This window comes from Carassius auratus, unplaced genomic scaffold, assembly GCF_003368295.1.
Source record: "Carassius auratus strain Wakin unplaced genomic scaffold, ASM336829v1 scaf_tig00216121, whole genome shotgun sequence".
Taxonomy (NCBI): Eukaryota; Metazoa; Chordata; class Actinopteri; order Cypriniformes; family Cyprinidae; genus Carassius; species Carassius auratus.
In genome coordinates this window covers 68,366-90,182 of record NW_020528419.1, presented here as the reverse complement: position 1 = coordinate 90,182, position 21,817 = coordinate 68,366, and the positions used below count along the sequence as shown (strand labels likewise).

General features: G+C 37.1%; 1 protein-coding gene across 1 annotated transcript in view; it reads left to right on the top strand.

The window, feature by feature from the left end:
- Window positions 1-21,817, top strand: part of LOC113097142 (autism susceptibility gene 2 protein homolog) — a 290,559-nt gene that overhangs the window by 202,038 nt on the left and 66,704 nt on the right. Inside the window, exon 5 of the mRNA XM_026262339.1 lies at window positions 12,600-12,629. Within this exon, the coding sequence (XP_026118124.1) occupies window positions 12,600-12,629 (30 nt within the window). The remainder of the gene's footprint in view (window positions 1-12,599; window positions 12,630-21,817) is intronic.

The window sequence follows — 21,817 nt, the reverse complement described above, 5'->3', positions numbered from 1 at the left end:
CAAATCTTTGATTCACTTTGGGATTATTACTGTGATGTTTACATCTTTCGTTATCGTGTTGAGAAACAGAACTTTAAAGCCAAACAAAGTAGCCCAAAGGGAAAGGAACATTGTTGAATACTCTAATCACAAGCAGGTGTTGCATGCGGGTGAAAGTTTGCCTTTGTAGCTTTTGGATTGGGTTCCAGTGCGAGCGTGCGGTGCTAGCTTGAGATAATGCCTACGGCCAATTTCTAGACAGGAAACACACAGGAACAGGGCTTTGATTGTGTTTGTTTCCCTCGTCCTGCTCTGTAGTTTTAATGGGCTGAGCAGAGAGACTGATGTTGGCAAGAGCTTTGCTCTACCGCTCTCATCTCTCCATCTCTTAATTAGGCTTATCTGCTCAGCGCTGGTGCCAGGCGGAAGCTCGCTCTTTTTTGAAGTGCAATAGGCCGGGCCTTTCAGCTGCTGTTTTGAGGTCAGGTAATGGCACAAAGCCAAGCTGGATGGCACAACCCCTCTTCTAATTGTAGAGATTCTAATCCGAGGAGTCAGACTCATATGGAGTTCTAGAATGCAAAGCCATTTTTTTTAAATACTCCACCTGTTTAGAATGTCTAGAACATAGAATGTGCTAGAATGTATGCTGTATATCAGAATCTGACTAAGAACTAAAAATAAAAATTAATTAAAAAAGACTAAAAATGTAATTAATTTTTATATAATTGAAAAAAAAAATTAAATCTGAAGGAATGCATGGTGAATTGTTTCTATAATGGTTATTAACCAATAATAGTATATTAGTTTCAGTTTTAGTGTAATTGTTAGAATGGCCAAGGATCAGCAATCTCTATCTAAAACTGGCTGGACTGACCAAACCGTAAGTTGCAGAGACTTGAAACTTGGAGGGATGCTAGCACTCACAATGTCTATCTACATTGTCACCGAGGCTCGCCAATCAATCAGCCTGATGGGGGCGCTACAGCAATCAATAGTAAGAAATTGCTCTTAATTCCTAAATCATCAGACACAGCCTCAAGTTTCTCATGTCGTTGGAATCCCTGGGATTCAATCTTGGATTCAATCATCAACATTTGTTGTATTTTGAATTTTTTGAGAAACCTACTTTTGCAAACTAGTCCTAGGCTTTTTGCCCAATCGGAACGAAACCAAATGCAGAAAGATTCTCTGGAGAGTGAATATCAATAATTATATTATATTATATAGGTAAAAAATAAAAAAAGGCCACCATTAGCCAATGAAGAGTATACAGTGATATACAATTACACAGTTTTCTTTTTTTAAAAACCCTCAAGTCTTTAATAATAATAATAATAATAATAAAATAAAATACTGTTTAACACTGTTAAATATAATTAATTATTAGCAATCTCAAAATTGCTAAATTTAATTTAAAGTCATTTGTAGCATTCAAAATTATTGATTTTTTTTAGTTACATTTATTTAGACAAAGTAGTATTTGTTATTGATTATTAATATTAATATTGACCATTTATTGTTTTTTTGCATAACATGAGGACTTATTAGTTTATTGTTATCGGCCAGAATTTTAATACTGTACTTCCCTGCGAATGATTTTAAATTCAGCCACTGCGTTAAAAATAAAAAAATTATGGGAATGGGGGGGGGGGACAAGACTAAGAAATGCAAATTTATGTTTTTTGGCTGCCACTTATTAGTAAAAAATTAGTTCTCCCTCTTAACTGCACATCAGGCAGACACCTTTTCTGTTTTTATTTTCAGAGAGGGGTGTATGTGTGAGATCACTTCTAAGGGGTGCGATTGCAATCTGCACTGCCGGTTAAAATCCACACTTCTGGGGTGTGTGTGTGCACGTCAGATGGCTCTGCTTCACACCCGCTGCCTAGTGCTCCCCTCCGCCACTTAGCATGCTAATTAATCCCAGTGACAGCCATTGGTGTCACTCACCCCTCGCTCCCATTGCGACGCTGCCACAGCAACACTCCCACAGGTCCCATCCTGCTTTAGATGACCTGCTTTTTTATTCAGAAGCCCAACTGTACACTAGGATTACATTCCCAATCTTGGTCTCGTCTCTTGACACAGGAGTTTATGGAATTGTGGGTAAGGAAGTGAGGGAATATATCATTATCCCCCCCAAAAAATGAAATAAACAAGTGTTCACAAAAATGCGTGTGTGTGAGAGAGAAATAGTGTGTTTATTAAGCCTCCTGGGAAGGGAGGGAGGTGGAGACTGTAAATAATTAGCACTGGAGTGCTGGAGTTCGCCCGTTTGATCTCTCCGATGGAAAAGCAAATGTAATTTAGCGCGCCGCGAGTAATTTAACAGTTAGCATGAGTTCCTTTTAATTTCATTTTGCTCAGCATCACTCTCTCAAATTAAATATTTTTGTTGTTTACAAAGCAGATCTTTGGCAGCTCGGCAGGGCCGCCAAGTAGAGAGCGAGACGTTTCCGTTGGTGTTTATTCGTCTAGGCTTGTTTGCGTGTTGAGAAATGTTTGTGTTGATTGTTTGAGAACAATTGGATCAAGCATGTCTAGAAAAATTTATTCATAACTAATGATAATGGCACTAGAACTAAAGCTGTTCGGCACATACAAATATTAGCGTTTCGCTCTATCCAGCACATCTGTACTGTGTTGTATTGGCAGTACAAATTTGTTTATTTGTACATATTTAAATAGAGTTTTAAATATCAAATTTAAAATATTGCATTGAGGAATATGTCTTTAATGCACACACACATACACACAAATGCACAAGCTTCATATGGTTTATCTCAGCTGGTAAGGGAATTGTCAATTAATTGCTGGAGGAGCCTGTGGCTAGCAGGGCCTCTGTTCAGCACCACATCCTCTGGAACAAGAGTCTTCTATAAGTGAGAGTTCACTGCTGGCACTGTTTGAGTCTGTCTGTCTTATCACCTCTGTATGTGTGTGTGTGTGTGGGTGGGAGTGTCTCTTCTAGCTGAGGGGCTTATTGGTCTGGCTTGTTAGTTAATGCATTTGTTCAGCAGTTACTGTACTGTTGTTTTTCCAGCAGTTAAATTGCATGTAATCAGATCGCAACTTAGAACCAATTCAGTCAGTTCTTTTATATAATGTATAATATAGTAAAGTAAATATAGAAATGTGTATTAATCTATAGAGATAGATTAGATAGATCTATCCAAGCATAGTATTTTATTGTTTAACATGATAATCTTTGTTTTATTTTTCACTTATAAAAATCATCGGTTACAGGTAGGTGTGTGTCTCAAACAACTGTGAACAGATGAATGGAGCTCTGTTAATGACAGGTGGTGAGTGTGCAGCAGCATTTCAGATTGATGGTGGTGAAACAGAGACAGAGGATGATGGAAGTGTGCAGCGGAATGAATATTAATGGCGGGCGTCTGGGCCAGAGCTAATGATGAGGAAAATTCCCTAATAAAAACTTGATGTGATGGGCACCGACCCGCGGGGTCACCAGAGAGACCTAGAGTTAATAGTGTGCCGTCAGGTGTGGGGAGCAGAGTGATTAGAGCCACACATCCGTTCCTGCTGGAGAAAGAGAGAGAAAGTGGGGTAGAGATAAAAATAGAGATTGAAAATTTGAGAGCGTGATGAAGAAAATATGAAGGAAAGCAAAAATAGCGCACATCCACGTCTGATTTCTATACAGGCACGAATGAAACTAGTCTGTCATTGTGAGATTTTGGACACGTGTGCTTCTGCGTTGTCCAGTTGTCCTTTGTAGATCTTAATTTTGTGGGGATATTCAGTTATATCAGAACTGCATACATTCATCCGCACATTTTCCGCCTCGCTGCTTTTTTTCCAGAGGGTACGTAGAGAAGCATAACAAAGATGGCAGCTGGCATCAGAGCAAATGTCATCTGCGCATGGAGTAATTAAAATGCAAACAAAGTGGACTGTTCTCCAGGGAGGAGCCATAATGGTCCAAACAATGCAATCTGATGTATTTAATTGTCTGAAAATCTTTCTATTAATCTTTGATTAAGCCGGCAACTGTTTGCTGCCTAACCTTCTTCAGCACTGAATGCCTGAGGGAGTGAACTACACACTGACTCCTGATTGTTTGTTTGTTTGTTTATTTAATGAGGGAAGAAGAGTGTCTTGCATCTTGAAATAAACCTTAGTCAGAGAGGACGCCATAGTTGACTTGACATGAATGAAAATGAGGCAGTGAAGGACTGAAGTGCAGTTCAGTGTTGAATGAACATTAAATATATGCCTTTCTGATATAACTTTCCATTGGACAAAAAAGTAAAGAATGTAATTTAAAGAATGTAAAAGTAACCTTGAATGTTTATACAGTAGTCATGACCGAGGACAGTTTATGTTCAAAATAGATTTCATAAAGAATTTACATAGAAAAACCATGTTTCAACTCCCTTTGCATGTACTTTTCATCCATTACAGTCTTTTCTGTGAAAATGAAATATATAAACTGTTAAATATGTAAAGTGTCTGTGAAGACATGCATCAAAGATTTCCTTTTCAAATAAATGCTGTTTTTTTTTACTTTCTATGCTAACGCTGGAAAAAGAAATAAAAAAATATTTAGAAGCCAAATTGTTTTCAGCATTGGTAATTATAGCAAGTCATCACCATATTAGAATGATTTCTGTAGGATCATGTGACACTGAAGACTGGAGAAATGACTGCTGAAAATTCTGCTTTGTCATCACAGGAATACATTATATTAAAATTTATATAAAAAAATAAAATAGATATTTTAAATAGTAGAAATATTTTCAGATATTTTGATCAAATAAATTCCTGAACTATATAATAATTATTACATGAAATATTAAACATTTTAGTGTCAATGTCATATGGCCACATTTTCATAAATTTAGCATTTTCTTAAATTGTAGCAATGATTTCACATATGATTTCATCTTCCCACTCTTTTTTTTTTCTTTCACAAACACGTGCACTGCGTTTACCCTTCCCTCCCACTCTCACTTGTGGCTGGCAGGCTGGGTGACAATGCCACCCTTGGTTGATCAGCTAAGCGCGTTGCCCCTGTGGCACCATCTGTCTGTGCCAAGCTCCACCTCAGGGCATCTCACATCTGTCAGCCCGAGCAGCTTAGCTGACAAGTTATTTTAAAGGTAGACGTACCCTCAAGATACGCAGACACATTTACATACATGCATACAGGCACAACACACACACACAAATATCTTGTACCTGCTAACCCTTTCCTGTGGCTGGCACAGTATCACACAGAGAGTGTGTGTGGCGGATATACGTTAAGAATGGCTCTAGATACTTGAGATTCAGCTTCTTATCTTCTCTTTTTCTTATACACCAGCATTTCTCATCACACTTTGCATGACTCTGAATCATTGGGTATGGTGCTATTTAAAAAATATTGAAATAGCAATACTGCGGTCTTCAAAGGCAGCATCCTAATTGTCATGAAGCCTCATAAGTGATTATTTTGAGCAGTTTGCAAAGGCGGCAAATCTGCATAACAGTAATAACAACTCTGAATTGATTGTAATAGATTTTGATGTAAACATGTTGTGACGCTACTGGCACACTACAGAAGAAAAAAAAAATATTAGTGCTGTCAGACGATTAATTGCCATTAATTACATCCAAAATACACATACAGTATACATTTAAAAAATATTGACTATTATGTATTTATAAAATTTATATTATATATAAGTATATTTAATGTATAAATTAAACTTGTACATGCTTGTGTGTGTATTTATATATACATATTACAAATATACACAGTACACACACATATTTTATGTAAACAAAAACTTTATTTTGCATGCAATTAATCACCATTAATTGTTTGACAGCACTCATTAAATGTTTATAAATATTTTTAATAATAATTAAATTCAAATTTAATTTACAAATTGACAAATTTTATAATAAAATAAAAGTATTTTAAATCAACATAATTTTATTTTTATTAACTATTTTTAAGCATTTTGGATTTTTGTTTATTTATTTTATTTTTACACTGCAGGTCATAATGGGATGGCCTTCTCCATCCTTTTAGAGCACACTTTGTGTTATGTGTTGTGTTTGTTTTTTGTTGGCAGCTCACTGGGCTTTGGAACAGAGCTTCAGTATTTGTGCTCTCTGCAGTCTGTCAGCTCTTATTCAGCACTCACGTTCTGGAGAAAGTGTCATATCGGGGAGGAAATTGCCTGCAGATGTTGGTGAGGTGCTTGAGAGAGAGGATGGGATGGTACGATCAGCATGGAGGTTATTAGGCCAGGCAGCAGATGACTGCTTTCCTGACAGGGGAGAGAGAGAGACAGGGAGCTGTCCTGGGACAGGCTACACTCTATTGGTGAAAGAGCCATTTTTCCAGTATCCAGGGCCTCCTGGCTGTCACGCTTCTCTCCTCATTTGCTCCTCTGCTCCTTCATCCTGCCGTACTTTAGGATGACAGCTGGACGTCACGCAGATGCTGGATGAATTAGTCCCTGAATGTCATCAGGTCTAGATCCCAGCACTGTTAATGGCCTAACCCAGTCAAAGGTGTCGAGATACATTTCCTTCTCCTCGTTGCTGTGGCTGACAGCAGCGCTGCTGTGTTTTTTCTGCTAAGTGAGGTTAGATTTCACTTGGGTTTAATGTTAAAGGGTTGTAGAGAACGCAGAGACAGGGTCATGGGCCAGATGATTAACAGTCATGTCATTTATATCACACACCCAAGTCTGCCATTTGTGTCAGGTTTAGCTTCAGACATTTGAGCTTAAAATTACATAAGCACAGAATACATAAATAGAGTAGAGCAGCATTGGCTTTTCTGATCTTGTGTCAGCTCGATTCATGTTTTAATGGTTGTCGTCTGGCTTGTGTTTTTGTGTGGATCTTTGATTTATCTTTGACATCTGCTTGCAGTGAGTTTGATCAGGGTTTAGACTTAGACTTTCTCAAACAATGGACCAAAAAATACATTTTGTGTTTACCCGAGATGAAAAATGTAAGCAATCATAAGCTATGATATTTTTGGGGAAATGTATTTATTTATTTAATTTTTGCAGAGCAATCTCATCCAAAATAAGTTTAGTTTATTTTATTTAGTTTATTTTCACAATTTTAGTGATTTTTTCTCAATTAATTCTATTTTATTGAGTTCAATATTCAAAATTAAATTTAATTAATCAAATATATATATATATATATATATATATATATATATATATATATATATATATATATATATATATATATATATATATATATAATTTTTTTCCCCCCCAACTATGGAAAAATCATGCATTTTCTTAAAGCTTGATGTGACCCTATGTTTATTGGTACACAATGCAATTTTACAAGATTTTTTAAAAATGCTTTGAGAAACACTGAGTAAAAATAAATGATGTCACATGCAAACTATAGCATTCAGTTAAACTTATATTTCCTGACATTCATGTACATAGGCTTTAAGCTTATAATTTGACATAAAAAATTTGTTTTGTATATTAAATACCATTTTGCATTAGGAATGACACTGCAGAGAAAAATCCTTTCCTTCTTATTGTTTTAACCTCAAAAGTGTTATATAATAAAAAAGTTTATGAAGAATCCCAGTATCTGCTCAGTATCTTCATTCATTCGTTTATTCATCTTGTGAGCCATACATCATTACCTGTTACAATGTCACCTTGGCACTCATGAGTCTTCAATATCCGCCTCAGTGTGGCATAGACTTGGAGAAGCGGTGGTTTTCATCTCACAGCACAAAGCTTCCGGTGAAATCTCTTGCCTCTCTGCGGCCCAATACTCAAAGCTTCACGCTCAGCAGACAGCACAAGGCACGCCGCCATTTTCTCCTCAGAGCATCTGACTCTTAGCTCAGCGCTGGCTGGGCCTGTTTTCACTTCCTCTTTCTCTGTTTGTCTTTCCTCTTCTATCCATCTCAACACACGCACACACACTCCTCCTTTCCGCAGAGCAGAGAGTGGGAGCTCCAGGCCTTGATTTGCCAACACATTTCCAATGATTAAAACGTAATTAGCGCTAGCGAGCGCCTCCTCCCTGGCTAATTTCGCTGCACGCTGTGACAGGCAGGCAGCCGGCGGCAGTGCGGCCCCAGTGGCAGATGGAGAAGCAGGCAGCAGGAGGGGAAAAACCATTTTGCCGCGCCATGGTTTGCATCAGAAAACCATCAGGACGCGCAGCTTTTTCTGTGGGAGGTGGGAGGAGAGGGAGAGAGAAAATGAGGGGGGACGAGGGAGGTGGGGCACGTAGCTCTCCGTGGCAGCGCATCAAATTGGCACTGTCAGAGCTGACCCTGGCAATGGTTGCCATTCTTCAAGCTGTCCCCCACTGCCACCCACCATAGCCCGCAGGCAGAGCGAGAGAGAGAGAGAGGGAGAGCGACAGTAGAGAGTGAAAATAGCATAGGGAAGAGGAGGAGGAAGAGGGATGAAGGGAAAGAGAGAGAGAGAGAGCATACCAACCTATCGTCAACCTTCCGGACCCCCGCTGCCTCTGTAATCAAGCTCAGATCAGTCTCAATTAATTTCAGCGTTCGTTGACAGTGCCAATTACAACACAATGGCAAATAGACCATGAAATGGAACGTCGAACACTTTGCGTCCTAACTTGACATTTGACTGCGGTTTTACATCAGTGACTGCTAAATAAGAACAGATCTCTTTATGCGCTGTTTTCGAACATATTTTTGAAGCATATTTTCGGAGTGTTTGCTGTGTTTGGCTCGTGGCTGTGCTGGATTTAAACCACACATTTTTCATTGTCTTGGCCCTTCACCAGAGTGTGTCATGCAGGTTTGATGTGGGCTCCGAGGTTTTCGTTTTTGAGAAGTCTGGTTCAGCTCGGAGCCTCGGACGATGGCAAAAAAACGCAGCTCAGAAAATGATTGCTTTTGTTTCTTTATTGCCTGCCGTTGTTAGCCGCACTTACGAGGCCTGTGGGATTTGACTTCAAATGAGAAATGAAATGTATTTTGCTTGAAGATATTTTCATGTAAACGCTCTCTTTGGAAGTTTGTCGTTGTAGATGTGTTGTTTAAAAACCAGCCAATCAAAGACTTCCATTCCAGTCCAGACCTTCAAGAACCCATGAAATTGTTTAAAGAGTGCTGTGTTGACATTTCTTGTTGTAACAAGATGTTGGGGACATATCAAAAGACTTTTCCCATTTCATATAGCCAGTGGACAAACCACAAAACATTGAAGGCATTGCCTTTTTGCCATTTCCTTATTAAACAAATTGATAATTAGTTTGAGCAAAGGTGCATAATGAACCATGATTCCTTAGTTTTCATGCTTCACGATTTTTCTAAAATATGAATAATTGTTGAGGTTTTTCGGGATGCTGCACTGCTGCAGTACAGACTGCATCAACCCTACTAGTCTCATTCGGAGGCCTAATCAGCTCCTTACTCTTCCTCCTCCGCTGTATCTGAGGAGTGTGTGTCTAACTAAAGCAGATGGCTCTCCTGTTCCACTGAGGCCATTGGCTGTTTTAATAAGCTTAACATGCTATATTGATCTGCAGCCAAGATCAATTGGCGAAGTGTTTGGCTTTGAAATTAACACCACACCAGAAAAAAAAAAGCAAGAAAAAGCTGAGATGGATTCCCAAGTTAATCCGTCCAATATGACTGTAATACCAAGTGTTTTAGAGGAATTAAATATGTTGGACTGACCATCATTATGCCAATCTCTTCATATTTACTTCATATTTATCAGCATCCTTTTTACTGTTGTTTTCTTCAAACTTCATCAGTCCAGATGGATGTGTGCTTAAAAATATTTTTGTAGTTATCTTGTTTTATTTTTGTCTTTTTTCCACTTTTAATAAATGAAATAGAACATTAAATGGTGGAGAGAGAGCCAGGGATGGAAAAAATGTCACTGGACTCGAACCTGCATCTTCCACATAAGCATGTTAAGCATATGCACTAAGCATTATGCCACGACTCAAACATTCTAATATACTTTGGATCACAACATGTACCTTTTTCTTTTACAACAGTACCTTTTTTGGTTTATTTGTAAAAAATGTAGCTTCTCCTGTTAAGGGCAAACAAGCTGCCTGCCCTTTCCTGTCAAATCTCATCTCACCTTATCCGTTACTTTTCCTTTTGCCACTATAAAGGTATTTCCGTCTGGACCCACCCCTCCTTTCTCAATTTCTTCTCTCAGCAACAGTACAGAAATTTGCATACCTCTATTCTTGGAAAGTAGGAGCAAGAGAGAGAGAGAAAGAATAATGACAGCAATTTCTTCCCTTTCTCCACTTGCTGGCTTGCGGAGAGTGTCGTTTAGCGGCACCTGTGTTAGCGACAGGCATTCGGATGAGAAGCGAAAGAGAGCAGTTGATTAAATCATCAAGTCGCAGCGCAGAAAGTCAATTCTGCTCACCGTCTACAATGATATCCTTTTATCCTGACGTAATGAGCTATGGCACTTTTGCATTGGGTAATGCGATGAGTTCTATTAGCGTGTTCCATTTGCTTCACAAGCAAGGGCGAGTCATTTCGTTCCTCTCATATCTCCGCAATCAAAGCACTAGGCTGGGCGCAGGGAGCACTGACACGCCAATGGAGATGCCGACGGTGTTTTTATGGATCACAACACACTGAAAAAATACATTTTGCTCATTATTTTAACTCTTCATGAACCTTGGCTAGGTGAATGAGGGGGAGCCCCAGTCCTTTAGGAAAGCTCCATGCAGTCATGCATGCTAAATCGACTATTATAGCCCAGAATGGGAACAGTTATATTCAGGAAGCTTCAATAATATGATACCGATTTTGTTTCGTAGCATTTTTACTGTAATGCTAACAGTATTAGCATGCTGGCACACACACCAGAGCAGTAGGTTATTAACATCTGGTATGTGTGTGTTTATTGGTTATGTATAATACATGAGCCCCGTATGTCTCGAATCCCGTTGGACTGGGGCTGTAAATTGGATGCTGCTCACCAGGCCCTGTATCAGGTCAGACGGGAGCGACTTGTGCCAGAATATACCCCCCCTTGCTGTTTCCCATCTTCTCACTTTCTGTCCCTAGCACTCAGTCCTTGCAGGAATACGGATCCCAGAGCTGTCAATCATTCAGGGCTGTCACAGGGTTAAGCTCGGCTTGGTGTAATTGGCCTTGAAGACCTTAGGCCCCGCCCCCTAGCAGGCCTTCATTAGGGAGTCCAAGCTCAAACCCTGAATGCATCTCCCCCAGCCAAGTCATCTGTGTGCTACTTGCTAATTAGCAGATAAAGAATTAAGTGGACCTTGAAATTGAAATTGGTCAGAAAGGCTTAAATTCATCATTTTAATATCATGCTATGGTTATTAATTTATTTGCCAATTATCAGTTGGTTTATTTTGCATGGAGACACCAATGCCTTCTGTTGTTTTGTCTTGCATTTGTTTTGGGGGGGGGGTTTCTATTCCTTCAGTGTAATGTCTGTAATATTAAATGTGGTTCTTTTCAGTGAATCAAAAACATACAGTGCGATCAGTGTAGCCAACTTCTGAAAACAAATGACTCTATGAACTGGCTTTTTTTTTTTTTTTTGTGAATCCAAAGCATGCGGTTCTACCAGAGTAGCTTGATTCTGAAATTGAATGACTCTTATGAACTGTTTCTTTTTACTGAATCCAATTTATATTGTAGAGCACCTAAAGTGTAGTCTATTTCATGAACGAATCACTCATATGATTCTTTTTAGTGAATCAAAAACATACAGAGCATCCAGTGTAGCCTAACTCATGAACAAATGACTCTTATGAGCCAGTTCTTTTAAGTGAATCAGAAACACAGTGTGTTCCAGCATAGCCCATTTTAAAAATTAATGACTGTTATGAACTGATTCTTTTTATTGACTAAAAATCATAGTGTGGCCAGTGTAGTCGGATTCATGAACAAATTACTCCAATTAGTGTTTTTTCCAATTTAGTTTTTTTTTCATACGACCTATGTAGTTGAAATAGCAAAATAAATGTCAGTTCTGAGCTTTTTCTTATAATGAATAGTTCAAAATATGCTTTGAATGAATCTTAAACTGCCCTAATTAACAATTTATAATGCTTACATGATTCAGAATCGAATCTAAATCATGTAAAATGGAATCTAACTGAATCAGGAAATCGGTATCTATACCGAATCCTAACAAAAATGGAATTCATTTAGTGTTAGCTATTTTTGACCAAAGTAATTGATTCACTGGATTTCAGGGTTGATTTCATGAGTAAAATGCACAGCTTTTTCTGTAAACAGTCAAACTCTGTGCACAGAAGTAGATTAAGCAGTGGACTGACAGCTGTATCTAGCTGCAGTGCGTCTGTGGCCTATGAGATGTGAAGATAGTTGAACTCATACTCTAGTTGCTGTCGGGGAGAAAAAACCCTGCTGGTTGTAATAGGCAGATGTAATGAGGCCTGGCCGCTGAGTGAGATAAGAACAGCCTTTTCCTGCTTAGACTTTTATTACTCTGCTGATGAGCTGTGCAGTGCGAGACGGCCCAAATCAGATTTCCACTTCATAATAGCTTTATATTTAACAGCAAAAAAAAAAAAAAGCTCCATCACATCTAGCAGATTCTACACTGTTCTAATGTGTCCTTTTTTTCTTTGTCTTGCAGTGTGAGAGCGAGAGTGACCAAGAAGACAAGGTAAGACTGGACCTCATTATTTTGGTTACAAGACAACTTTGCATGTAGGAATTCTCAGTGTTGAAATGTGTCATAATGCTGTCTCTTATCCTAGCATAATATGCAGAGACAACTACAAAACCCCCGTTTTAACAGCGGTTATATCACTGGAGGTCACGCACTCACTGTGCAGCTTGTTTCTGGAAATCGTTGCTGTTTTTAGCTGGCAGATCAGCTCTCCCATTGTCTGCATCATATCAACACTAGCTTGCATAAATCATTCGTTGCATTGCCTCTGGTTGCTTTTATGGAAATATATTTTTACCTTCCTCTTTGGTTATACTTGCAGTACAAAAATAAAATACATAAAAGTATATGTACATTAATAATTAAATGTTATAAAAAATATTATTATTAAGGTATTATTATTATTATTATTATTATTATTATTATTATTATTATTATTATTATTATTATTATTATTATTATTATTATTATTAATGTATTTATTATATACTTATTTATTAATTAATTTAAATCTCCAACTGACTGATAGAATTTAATACAATGTAAAATAAATTATTAATCATTTTAATTATTTTACAAAATTATTTTTTATAATTTATTATTATTTTTTTTTGTTATTATTATTATTATTATTGTTAGTGTAATTATAAATAATTTATTTTAAAAATTAAATTGGATTCTGCTTTTCACAAATTCCAAGAACTGTTAGGAAATGCAAAGCTAGTTATAGTTGTAGCAGTTGTAGTATTAGGGTTATTAATACCATGTTACATCATATAGCTTCTAAAATGATCTTTATTCTTTTTTAATCAAACTTGAATCAATGAGAATCCAATATTAGACTCTACTTAAAAGTGTGTTTCTATTTAATTAGAATTACCATCTTGTTAATGACTGCGAGAAGGCCTTAATTAACTCCGCATTAATTATGAACGACTAAATGGTGTGCGAAATTTGAAAAGAGCCATTACGAGCTTCACAAGTTACATTTTACACATATTACCATGTAGCAATTCCAACAGATTTATTTAAGGCACAACCCACAGGACATAGGGTATGATAATTTATGTTAGGTGGAGCTGAATTATTATATCAATCATATTTATAGTGTAATTATAACAAAATGAGGCTATTATTTAAAGGTATGAATTTAATTTAACACTAGGCTCTAGGCTAACTTTGATGCGAGCTATGAAAAGATTGACAAAACACATCGCACCACTTACATACTGTCTGCCGAACATCAGCATGATTACACGGAAATATTGTTTTGTTCACTCTTTTTGAATGTTCCTCATTTGCTGTTTTAAACCCGTGGTTGTTTGATGACGACGAGTCGAATTAGCCCTTTCAGTCAAAGCCCTTTTGTTATGGCATGGCAGAGATGTGCGGCGTTAGACATTAATCGCTGCGTTCCTGCTTCTCATTATTCCTCTAATGATTTCCACAATGTCATGTCATTCTCTCTGCCTTTGATTAATTATGTCAAAACAATGGAAGGGTTTAGTAGGTAAACAAAGAAACAAGAGCTCTGTTTTTCAGACGCACACACATTTGCAAACACTTCAGAGGGACCTCTTTCTGTCAATAGCTCTTAAAATGGGTTTACAGAACCGTGAGCATGTTGAGCTGCGTTAGCAATAAGCGACAGATCAGTGATATTTTCACATGCTTTTTCTCTGTGGGAATGAATTCAGTAGCTTTTTCCCCTGCAATAGCGGTTACGGTACAGTATATATTCAGCAGCCGTAGGGGAGGACAACTTGTCACATTAATGGGTCAGTTCTATTCATCCACAGACAAACTGTCTCTTTTTATTCTCCTCCGGCCCAAATCAGGAAATGAAAAAAGACACTCTGGAGAAATCACTTTCTGACTTCAAGAATGATAAGAACGGGGCTTTTTTTCCTCCCTTTATCCCTTAAATGACAATGCATGTTCATATTTCTTAACCCATTTATCAAAATGCCCCACAGGAAGTGATGTCATAATTGTATTTCCTGTGATACAGCTACAGTCAACATCCCATCACCAGTTCAATTGGTAAACCTCCAAGTAATGCATAATTTTTACAAAGCGAAACTATATATTTATTGTAATATTCCAGAATATGTAAAATATATTAATAATTGTTTTATAATGATTATACATTTGATTTGAAAAAGAATGACTTTATAGATATGTGAATATATTTGTAAAGTATTTAATGACATATAATATTATTATTATTATTATTATTATATTATTATTATTATTAAGATTATTCCTAAAATAATTTTAGTAATATTAATAAATTCGTAATATGTACTAGCTTTACATGGAGGCTTAATTTTTACAGTTTATTAATATGAATATGTATTTATTTATATTATTATTTTATTATTATAAAAAAATATATATAATTGTTTAATTAAATTATATATATATATATATATATATATATATATATATATATATATATATATATATATATATATATATATATATATATAGCATTTATTATAATCAAATGTTTAATTTCAAGTGATTGAATTTTAAGTCATTTTAATTAGAACATTTAATATTTTTAATGATAATAATCATAATAGTTCAATTAATATGAGTTATATTGTAAGATATATTATTTTCTATAATGCCAAATAATATATATTTTTATGAAATATTTTCAAATGAAGGCTTCAAATGGAGGCTTACTTTAATTATGTAAGCAATTATTTCCTTTCTCTTAAGTAATTTATGATGTGATGATGCATAACATGCATAACATGAATAAGAATAATTGATGCAATGGTGTTTTAATAATTAAAAAAATATGTTAACATTAAATGCTAATGAATCTACCAAGTTGCTGTTTTTCTTAAAAAGGGCATTGTTACTGTTAATGTGAAGCTGTGTGTGTTTGTGAGTGGGGACATGTTGGATGAAGTGTGAGAGTGTTTAATGGCCTTTTGACATCTCGTTTGTGTTAGCTGGAGCAGAGCGAGAGATTTATTAAATGGTACAGACTGTACACTGTTCATCATGCAGGCCGGGCCTATTCCAACTGGAACACAGCCCTAGTCCTGCTGTCTGCCCTCTCTGGCTTCCTCTCATCTCGCTCTCCCTCTCCTGCTGCTGGATGAATTGGCAGTATGCTGGCCGAACAGCGTCCAGAATGCTCTAAAAGCGTTTGACTGGCCCTGGCAACTGTGGCTGGCCTCCACCTTCCAGGCTTTTGGCTCCACTTCGGTCCCTGGATGCCCCTGCTACTTTTGTTCTCTCTCTCACTCTCCTTCTCTCAGTGTGCCAGGGATCTTGTTCTCGCTTCTCCCCACAACCTGCTCACCCGCCAAACCCAGGCCCCCGCCCCCTGCCCTGAATTGTGTGCAGAAGAAGTGTCTGTTATTAGAGAGAGCAGGTAGGACCCTGTCTTCTCATTACCAGCCGCTCATGTGGGATTATTACGTCTGCTGTGGATGGCAGAGAGCAAGCGAGAGAGATTCCACCGCCTGACGGCTGTTTGATGTTCCACAGCTGCCCGGATCCAATAACGTCCCCTTTTCATGGCGCAGTTAACACTAACAGGTCTGCCCCATCTGAGAGCGTTTAAAGCCCATTGAGGCTCAAGTGAATCTGTGCCGACTTTAGCCAGCAACAAATCAGCACATGTGCTCAGGCTTAGTGCCTCTCTACCCTCAGAATCCCTCTTCATGTCTGAGCCGTGGTGCAGTGGGTTACACATGTGCTCTTAAGCCATTGTAGGTTCAGGTTTAAGTATGACCAGCGTAATGTCTCTGTCTCCCCGTCTCATTTTACTCATCTGAAAAGCTTGATTTTTATATCAATAATAAGATATGTGTGTGTGTGTGTGTGTGTGTGTTTACATAGATATTTACTAGAAGTATTATTTAATTTTCATTAAATATATTTTTCGTACAGTTTTATTTACTTGGACATATACTAGAAATAATATTTATCATTTTCATTAAACGTTTTCTTAACTTTTTACTCAGTAAATGAATAGATGCTTTCTGGAAATAATATTTATAATTTTCATTCACATAGATAGATAGATCTCATCATATGTGGTGCATTGTGTGATTATGAACATTTATTAATAAACATAGTGCCTTTCACTATGAATAATGCTTTTAAACCACTTTATAATCCCAGCATAAGCATTACAATCTTGAAGCAACATGTTTAATGCTAAAACCCATTAAATACACCACTGAAACCGTTGAGAGCACAAAGCGTGCTGAAAAATGGTTTTATGTGTGCTAATCAATTATCAGCCCATTACCTTTAAGAGGTAGATGGAGATGACAAATCGCACAAGCATGGACAGATTAATCTTAAGTACCTTTAAAGCGTCCCACCTTTGGCTCTAAATTAACGTCCTCTTGTGTTTTAATGCACTTGATGAGGCCTTAAAAGGGAAAATAAGAGGACCTTTATCGCTGAACTCTTTTAACTCCCCTCGCCCCCTCGCTCTTCTCATGGGCCTGTGTATCTTCCCCCATCGGTGTGAGGCCAAGGGTAGAGGATGCCATTTAAAAAACAGTTGCAGATTTATCAGTGACGAAATACGGGTAATTTCACTCATTCGTGACCTGCGCTTTTAAAAGAATTGTGTACGTGCTTGACACAAAACCATGATCGTACATATGGGCCATTCTACAGCATTGGTACAAAGACTGAGTTGTAAACATCTTGAAAAAAATTATCTTTTACCAAAAGAATTTTATGCAAATTATATTATATCTAAGGTAAGCATTTAATTGTGCAGTTAATTCTCATATTGTATTGTACAGAAAGTTTTGAAATATTTGTCCTCTCCCCAAATGTGTCACTACCGAAACACTGTATTAATAATTTAATTAAAGGGTAATACTGACCAATTAAGATTTTGCTTACATCTAGATTGTATATATATATATATTTGAATTTTTTTTTTTTTTTTTTGCTATTTGCTAAATTTGTCATCCATAATTTTTTTTTTTAACAATTTTTTACGTGTAATTTATGAGATTTGTTGTATTTTGAATCCAATATTTCTTTGTAGAAGGCAAAAAGTTGATTATACTGATTTCAAAGTTTCAAAGGATTCATTATCTTAAATTTACATTGAACCAAAAAATATCAAAACATCTTAGTTGATAATTCATGATACATTATTTTTGAAAAAAAACATCCCATGTTTCGGTAGTGACAGCACATTTTCGGTAGTGACATTAATGCTAATATACTAAAAAACACTACAATTTTATTTCCCCAAAATATTATGATTATGTGTTCCTTTTTGTCACAACTGAAATGAGTAGTGACAATTCCATGGAATGACATCTAAAAAAACAAAAAAACAAAGATGTCATTACCGAAACTCCACCAATTCTGTTGAATGTAAACGCCCCAGATACCTATTCTCTGCTTTTGCCCCCTTATCCGCCTCTTCTCTTTTCGTCTTCTGACGATGTTTGCTCTGAAGCGGTTGGAGGAGGAGGAAGAGGAGAGGCACATTAGTTTCTCCATCACTCAGCCAGAGCACTGGCACATAAAATGTTTTTTTTTTTTTTTTTTATCTCCTCGCCACACTTCCATGCGGTGAAACGGGGTGGGTAATAAAGCTCCACAAGCAAGTTGTCAGCAATAAAAGATTATGTGTTTTGCCCTCCCTGAATCTGAAATAAGCAAGCAGAGGGGTGTTTACAGGCTTGAGTGGGCGCTCGTGAGGCCGGGACAGAGGCTGATTGCTGTAGAGTGGCCCGTCAGCCCATGATTTGTCACGTATTTCATCATCTCCGTCACTCCGCCGAGCGTTGTCATAGCTAACGTATCACCCCGCATTTGTACTGGCCCATGTAGGGAAATTTGTATTTACTTTAGGGTTGGGAGGAAGCGGCGGGGGGAGTGGTGTAATTTGTTCCTCGTGGGTAATGTGACCCTGAGTGGAGCAGGATCATGGGTTAGTTGAAGTGATATTTTCCGGTAATGGTAGTCGTACATCACGGCTGTCAGATAGAGTTAGGAGGCATGCACGTAACAGCTCCATTTCAGCCACTGCAAGCATCTGGGATTATTTCCATAACCAAGTATGACATGACCGCTCTGCGTAGTGCATTAAATTTTTACTGGCTTTTCTTCCTTCGCTCCGTCTTTCCCTCCCTCTCTCTGCTCCCCAGCCGGGTCAGCAGCGTTTCCCCTGAGCTGACTGGGGGGCTCTGGGCTGGCAGGGTGATTGATGCTCGGGAGACTCGGCGTCCCCTACTGCAGCGCTGACACGTCTCCGTCATTTTATTTCTAATGACGTGTTTATTTCTTTAATTTCTTTCTTATGGTCGCTGGCTATTTTGATCCTTGTTATTTCCAGGCAAGGTCAGCGCTGTAAATGCCAGAGCTGTGGGAGGCGGATCACGTGTGTCTGTGTGTTGAAGGCTAATCGCCGGGATCCTAGGGGCGGGTGGGCAGGCAGCGCTCATTATAGGGGCCTACCGCCAAAATTATGTGACGACCTTACAGGCCCTCTGACTTGCCAGACAGCAGAAGGATTTAGAGGGAGAGAGAGCAGGGTGATGCATGCTGCTTGATGGATGGGCAGGTCAGGTCAGCAGGCTGTGCAGTTACACACCACCCCCTCACCCCTGGCCGTCCCTCTCATTCCTGTCTGCCGCAGAAGTGCATTATGGGAGAAAGAGTGTAGCCCACTTATTGCACTGGTGGAGTGCTGCTATTTGATTGACATCAATTAAAAAGACCTTCTTTGTGTTTGAGAACAGCATCATATGGGGACTGAAGGCTACTGGTGTACTCTCTCTCTCTCTCTCTCTCTCTCTCTCTCTCTCTCTCTCTCTCTCTCTCTATATATATATAGTCTTCTTTAATTAATACTATTTGAAAAAAAGACATTTATTTGTTTATTTTCTATTTCCCCCAATCATAGGCAGGTTATATTTAGTTATAATTATATTAATAATATAACTATTTATATAATTATATAAGTACAGTACATCATTTAAGGTTTGTCTGATTAGGCCTGTATTAGGTGCAGAAGATATTAATGCATTTTATTTGTTTGTTTATTTGTTTAGAATAATAATAAAAGTAATAATAATAATAATAACTATCATTTATAATTGTTATTTTAGTTATTATGGATAAGTAAAACTAAAACAATATAAATTGTTACCTGAAATAAAATAAACATTAACTGAAATTAATCAAATGTAAACTTAAAATATGAAACTTCAAATTTTAATTCATTTGAATTATTTTCTCATTTTTATTTACAGTAGTTTAACAGTACTAAAATAGCTAAAACTAAGAGAAATAATAATAAACTATATATATATATATATATATATATATATATATATATATATATATATATATATATATATATATATATATATATATTTTTTTTTTTTTTTTTTTTTATTAGTATTTTTTTACTTCCCTTTATTATAGGCAGGTTATAATTACTTATAATGATATTAATTATATGACTAATTCTATATTTATATAACTAAATACATTAGTTTATCATCAGTATTAGATGCAGATGGTATTACGGCATTTTATTTATTTGTTTGTTTGTTAATATTATTATTAATAATAATAATAATAATAATAACTTTTTCCCAGAGGAAGGAATAAAACCATGAACATTGTTTCCTGAAATAAAATTATCATTAACTGAAATTAATAAAATGTAAGCATAAAATGTTTCATTTTTTATTTACAGTGGTTTAACAGTAGTTTAGCTGTACTAAAATAACTAAAACTGAAAGAGACATAAACTATAAAGACATTTTAAAAAACAATTACTAATAAAAATGACAAAAACTAAATGATGTTACTACTAAACTATACTATACTACTATATATTATCTAAACTGGAATTGTTTTGACATTACAAATACATTTTTAATGTCTGTATAATATTAATACTATTTGAAAAAAAAATCTATCAGCTCATTTATATTTGTTGTAGACAACAAAGCAATTAGCATTATATTAGCAATAATTGTTATTGATAGAAAACTCAACAGTTTGTGTACTGTATGTGTGCGAGTGCGTGCGTGCGTGTTTGTGTGTGTGTGTGCTTGTTTTCTAGTGGAAATGGTGACTTGCAGCTATTGTTTGTGCTGAGCATAAGCAGAGAGGCATCAGAGTGCCTCAAGGCAGTCAGTAATGACCCCCACCGACCCTTACTTGCTAACACACTCACACACACATTTACACACTCTTTCTCCTCCATCTCCCCCAGCAGGCAGAGCCTCATTCTGTCATGCTGTATATCTGGGCACTAACGCTCGCCTCTAACATGTGGACAACGATCAACTTGTTAGTGTGGATTCAGCATCTTCCTTTTCCCTAAAGCCATGATGAGCCTTGCTGATGCCTCCAGATTCTTTACACACAATCGCATGAGAGCACTTGACGGCTCTTTAGTCCCTGAGGAGGGCTCAGTGTTCTGGGAGGTGGCAGTGGCTGGGGATTGTATCCAGGGCCGAGACCACTGTGTGCTCTTGCCATTAGGGACACAACCTCGCAGCATAGGACCTTCAAATTCAATACTCTTTTGTTGTCCCTGCAACCTCCTGTCTGACCTCTTATGTATAGGGATGGACAGTAGCCCTGCCACAACCGCACATGTGGTCCCGGTGATTCCTTTATTCTTTTATCATAAACTGAATTTTATATATGTAGTCAGGCACTTGGAGATGGAAAAAGGGTCAAGATCATTCTTGATTAGTTGTGTAGCAACCCACTCAGTGAAAAGGCATTGCTTTTTTCCTCTGAGCAAACACTATTATTTCCAGTATAGCATAGAGAGGCTGTGTGGAACGAAATCGCACACAAAAGAAAGGTTATTCTGGAGAAATAGTGCAGTGACTTCTTTGATTTTAAGTTTTTATGTTGCCTTTCAACCCAAGGCATAAGATATTTTACACTTTCCATTAACAGATGTTCCCGAGAGCCCTCGACCTCAGCATTCATTTGCACAAGCCAATAAAAGGTAATAATGCACCTGTGTGAATCAGACAAGGTTGCCAAGTCCTTGAAATGGAATTGAAGGGAAACATCCCTTGTGATTTATGATAAAGTGGCAAAGCTTTAGGTGAAAATGATTTGATCAGTGTTGCAAACAACATCAAAGTAAGGTATAATGCAAGTAAACACAGGCACATGAATTATCAGAA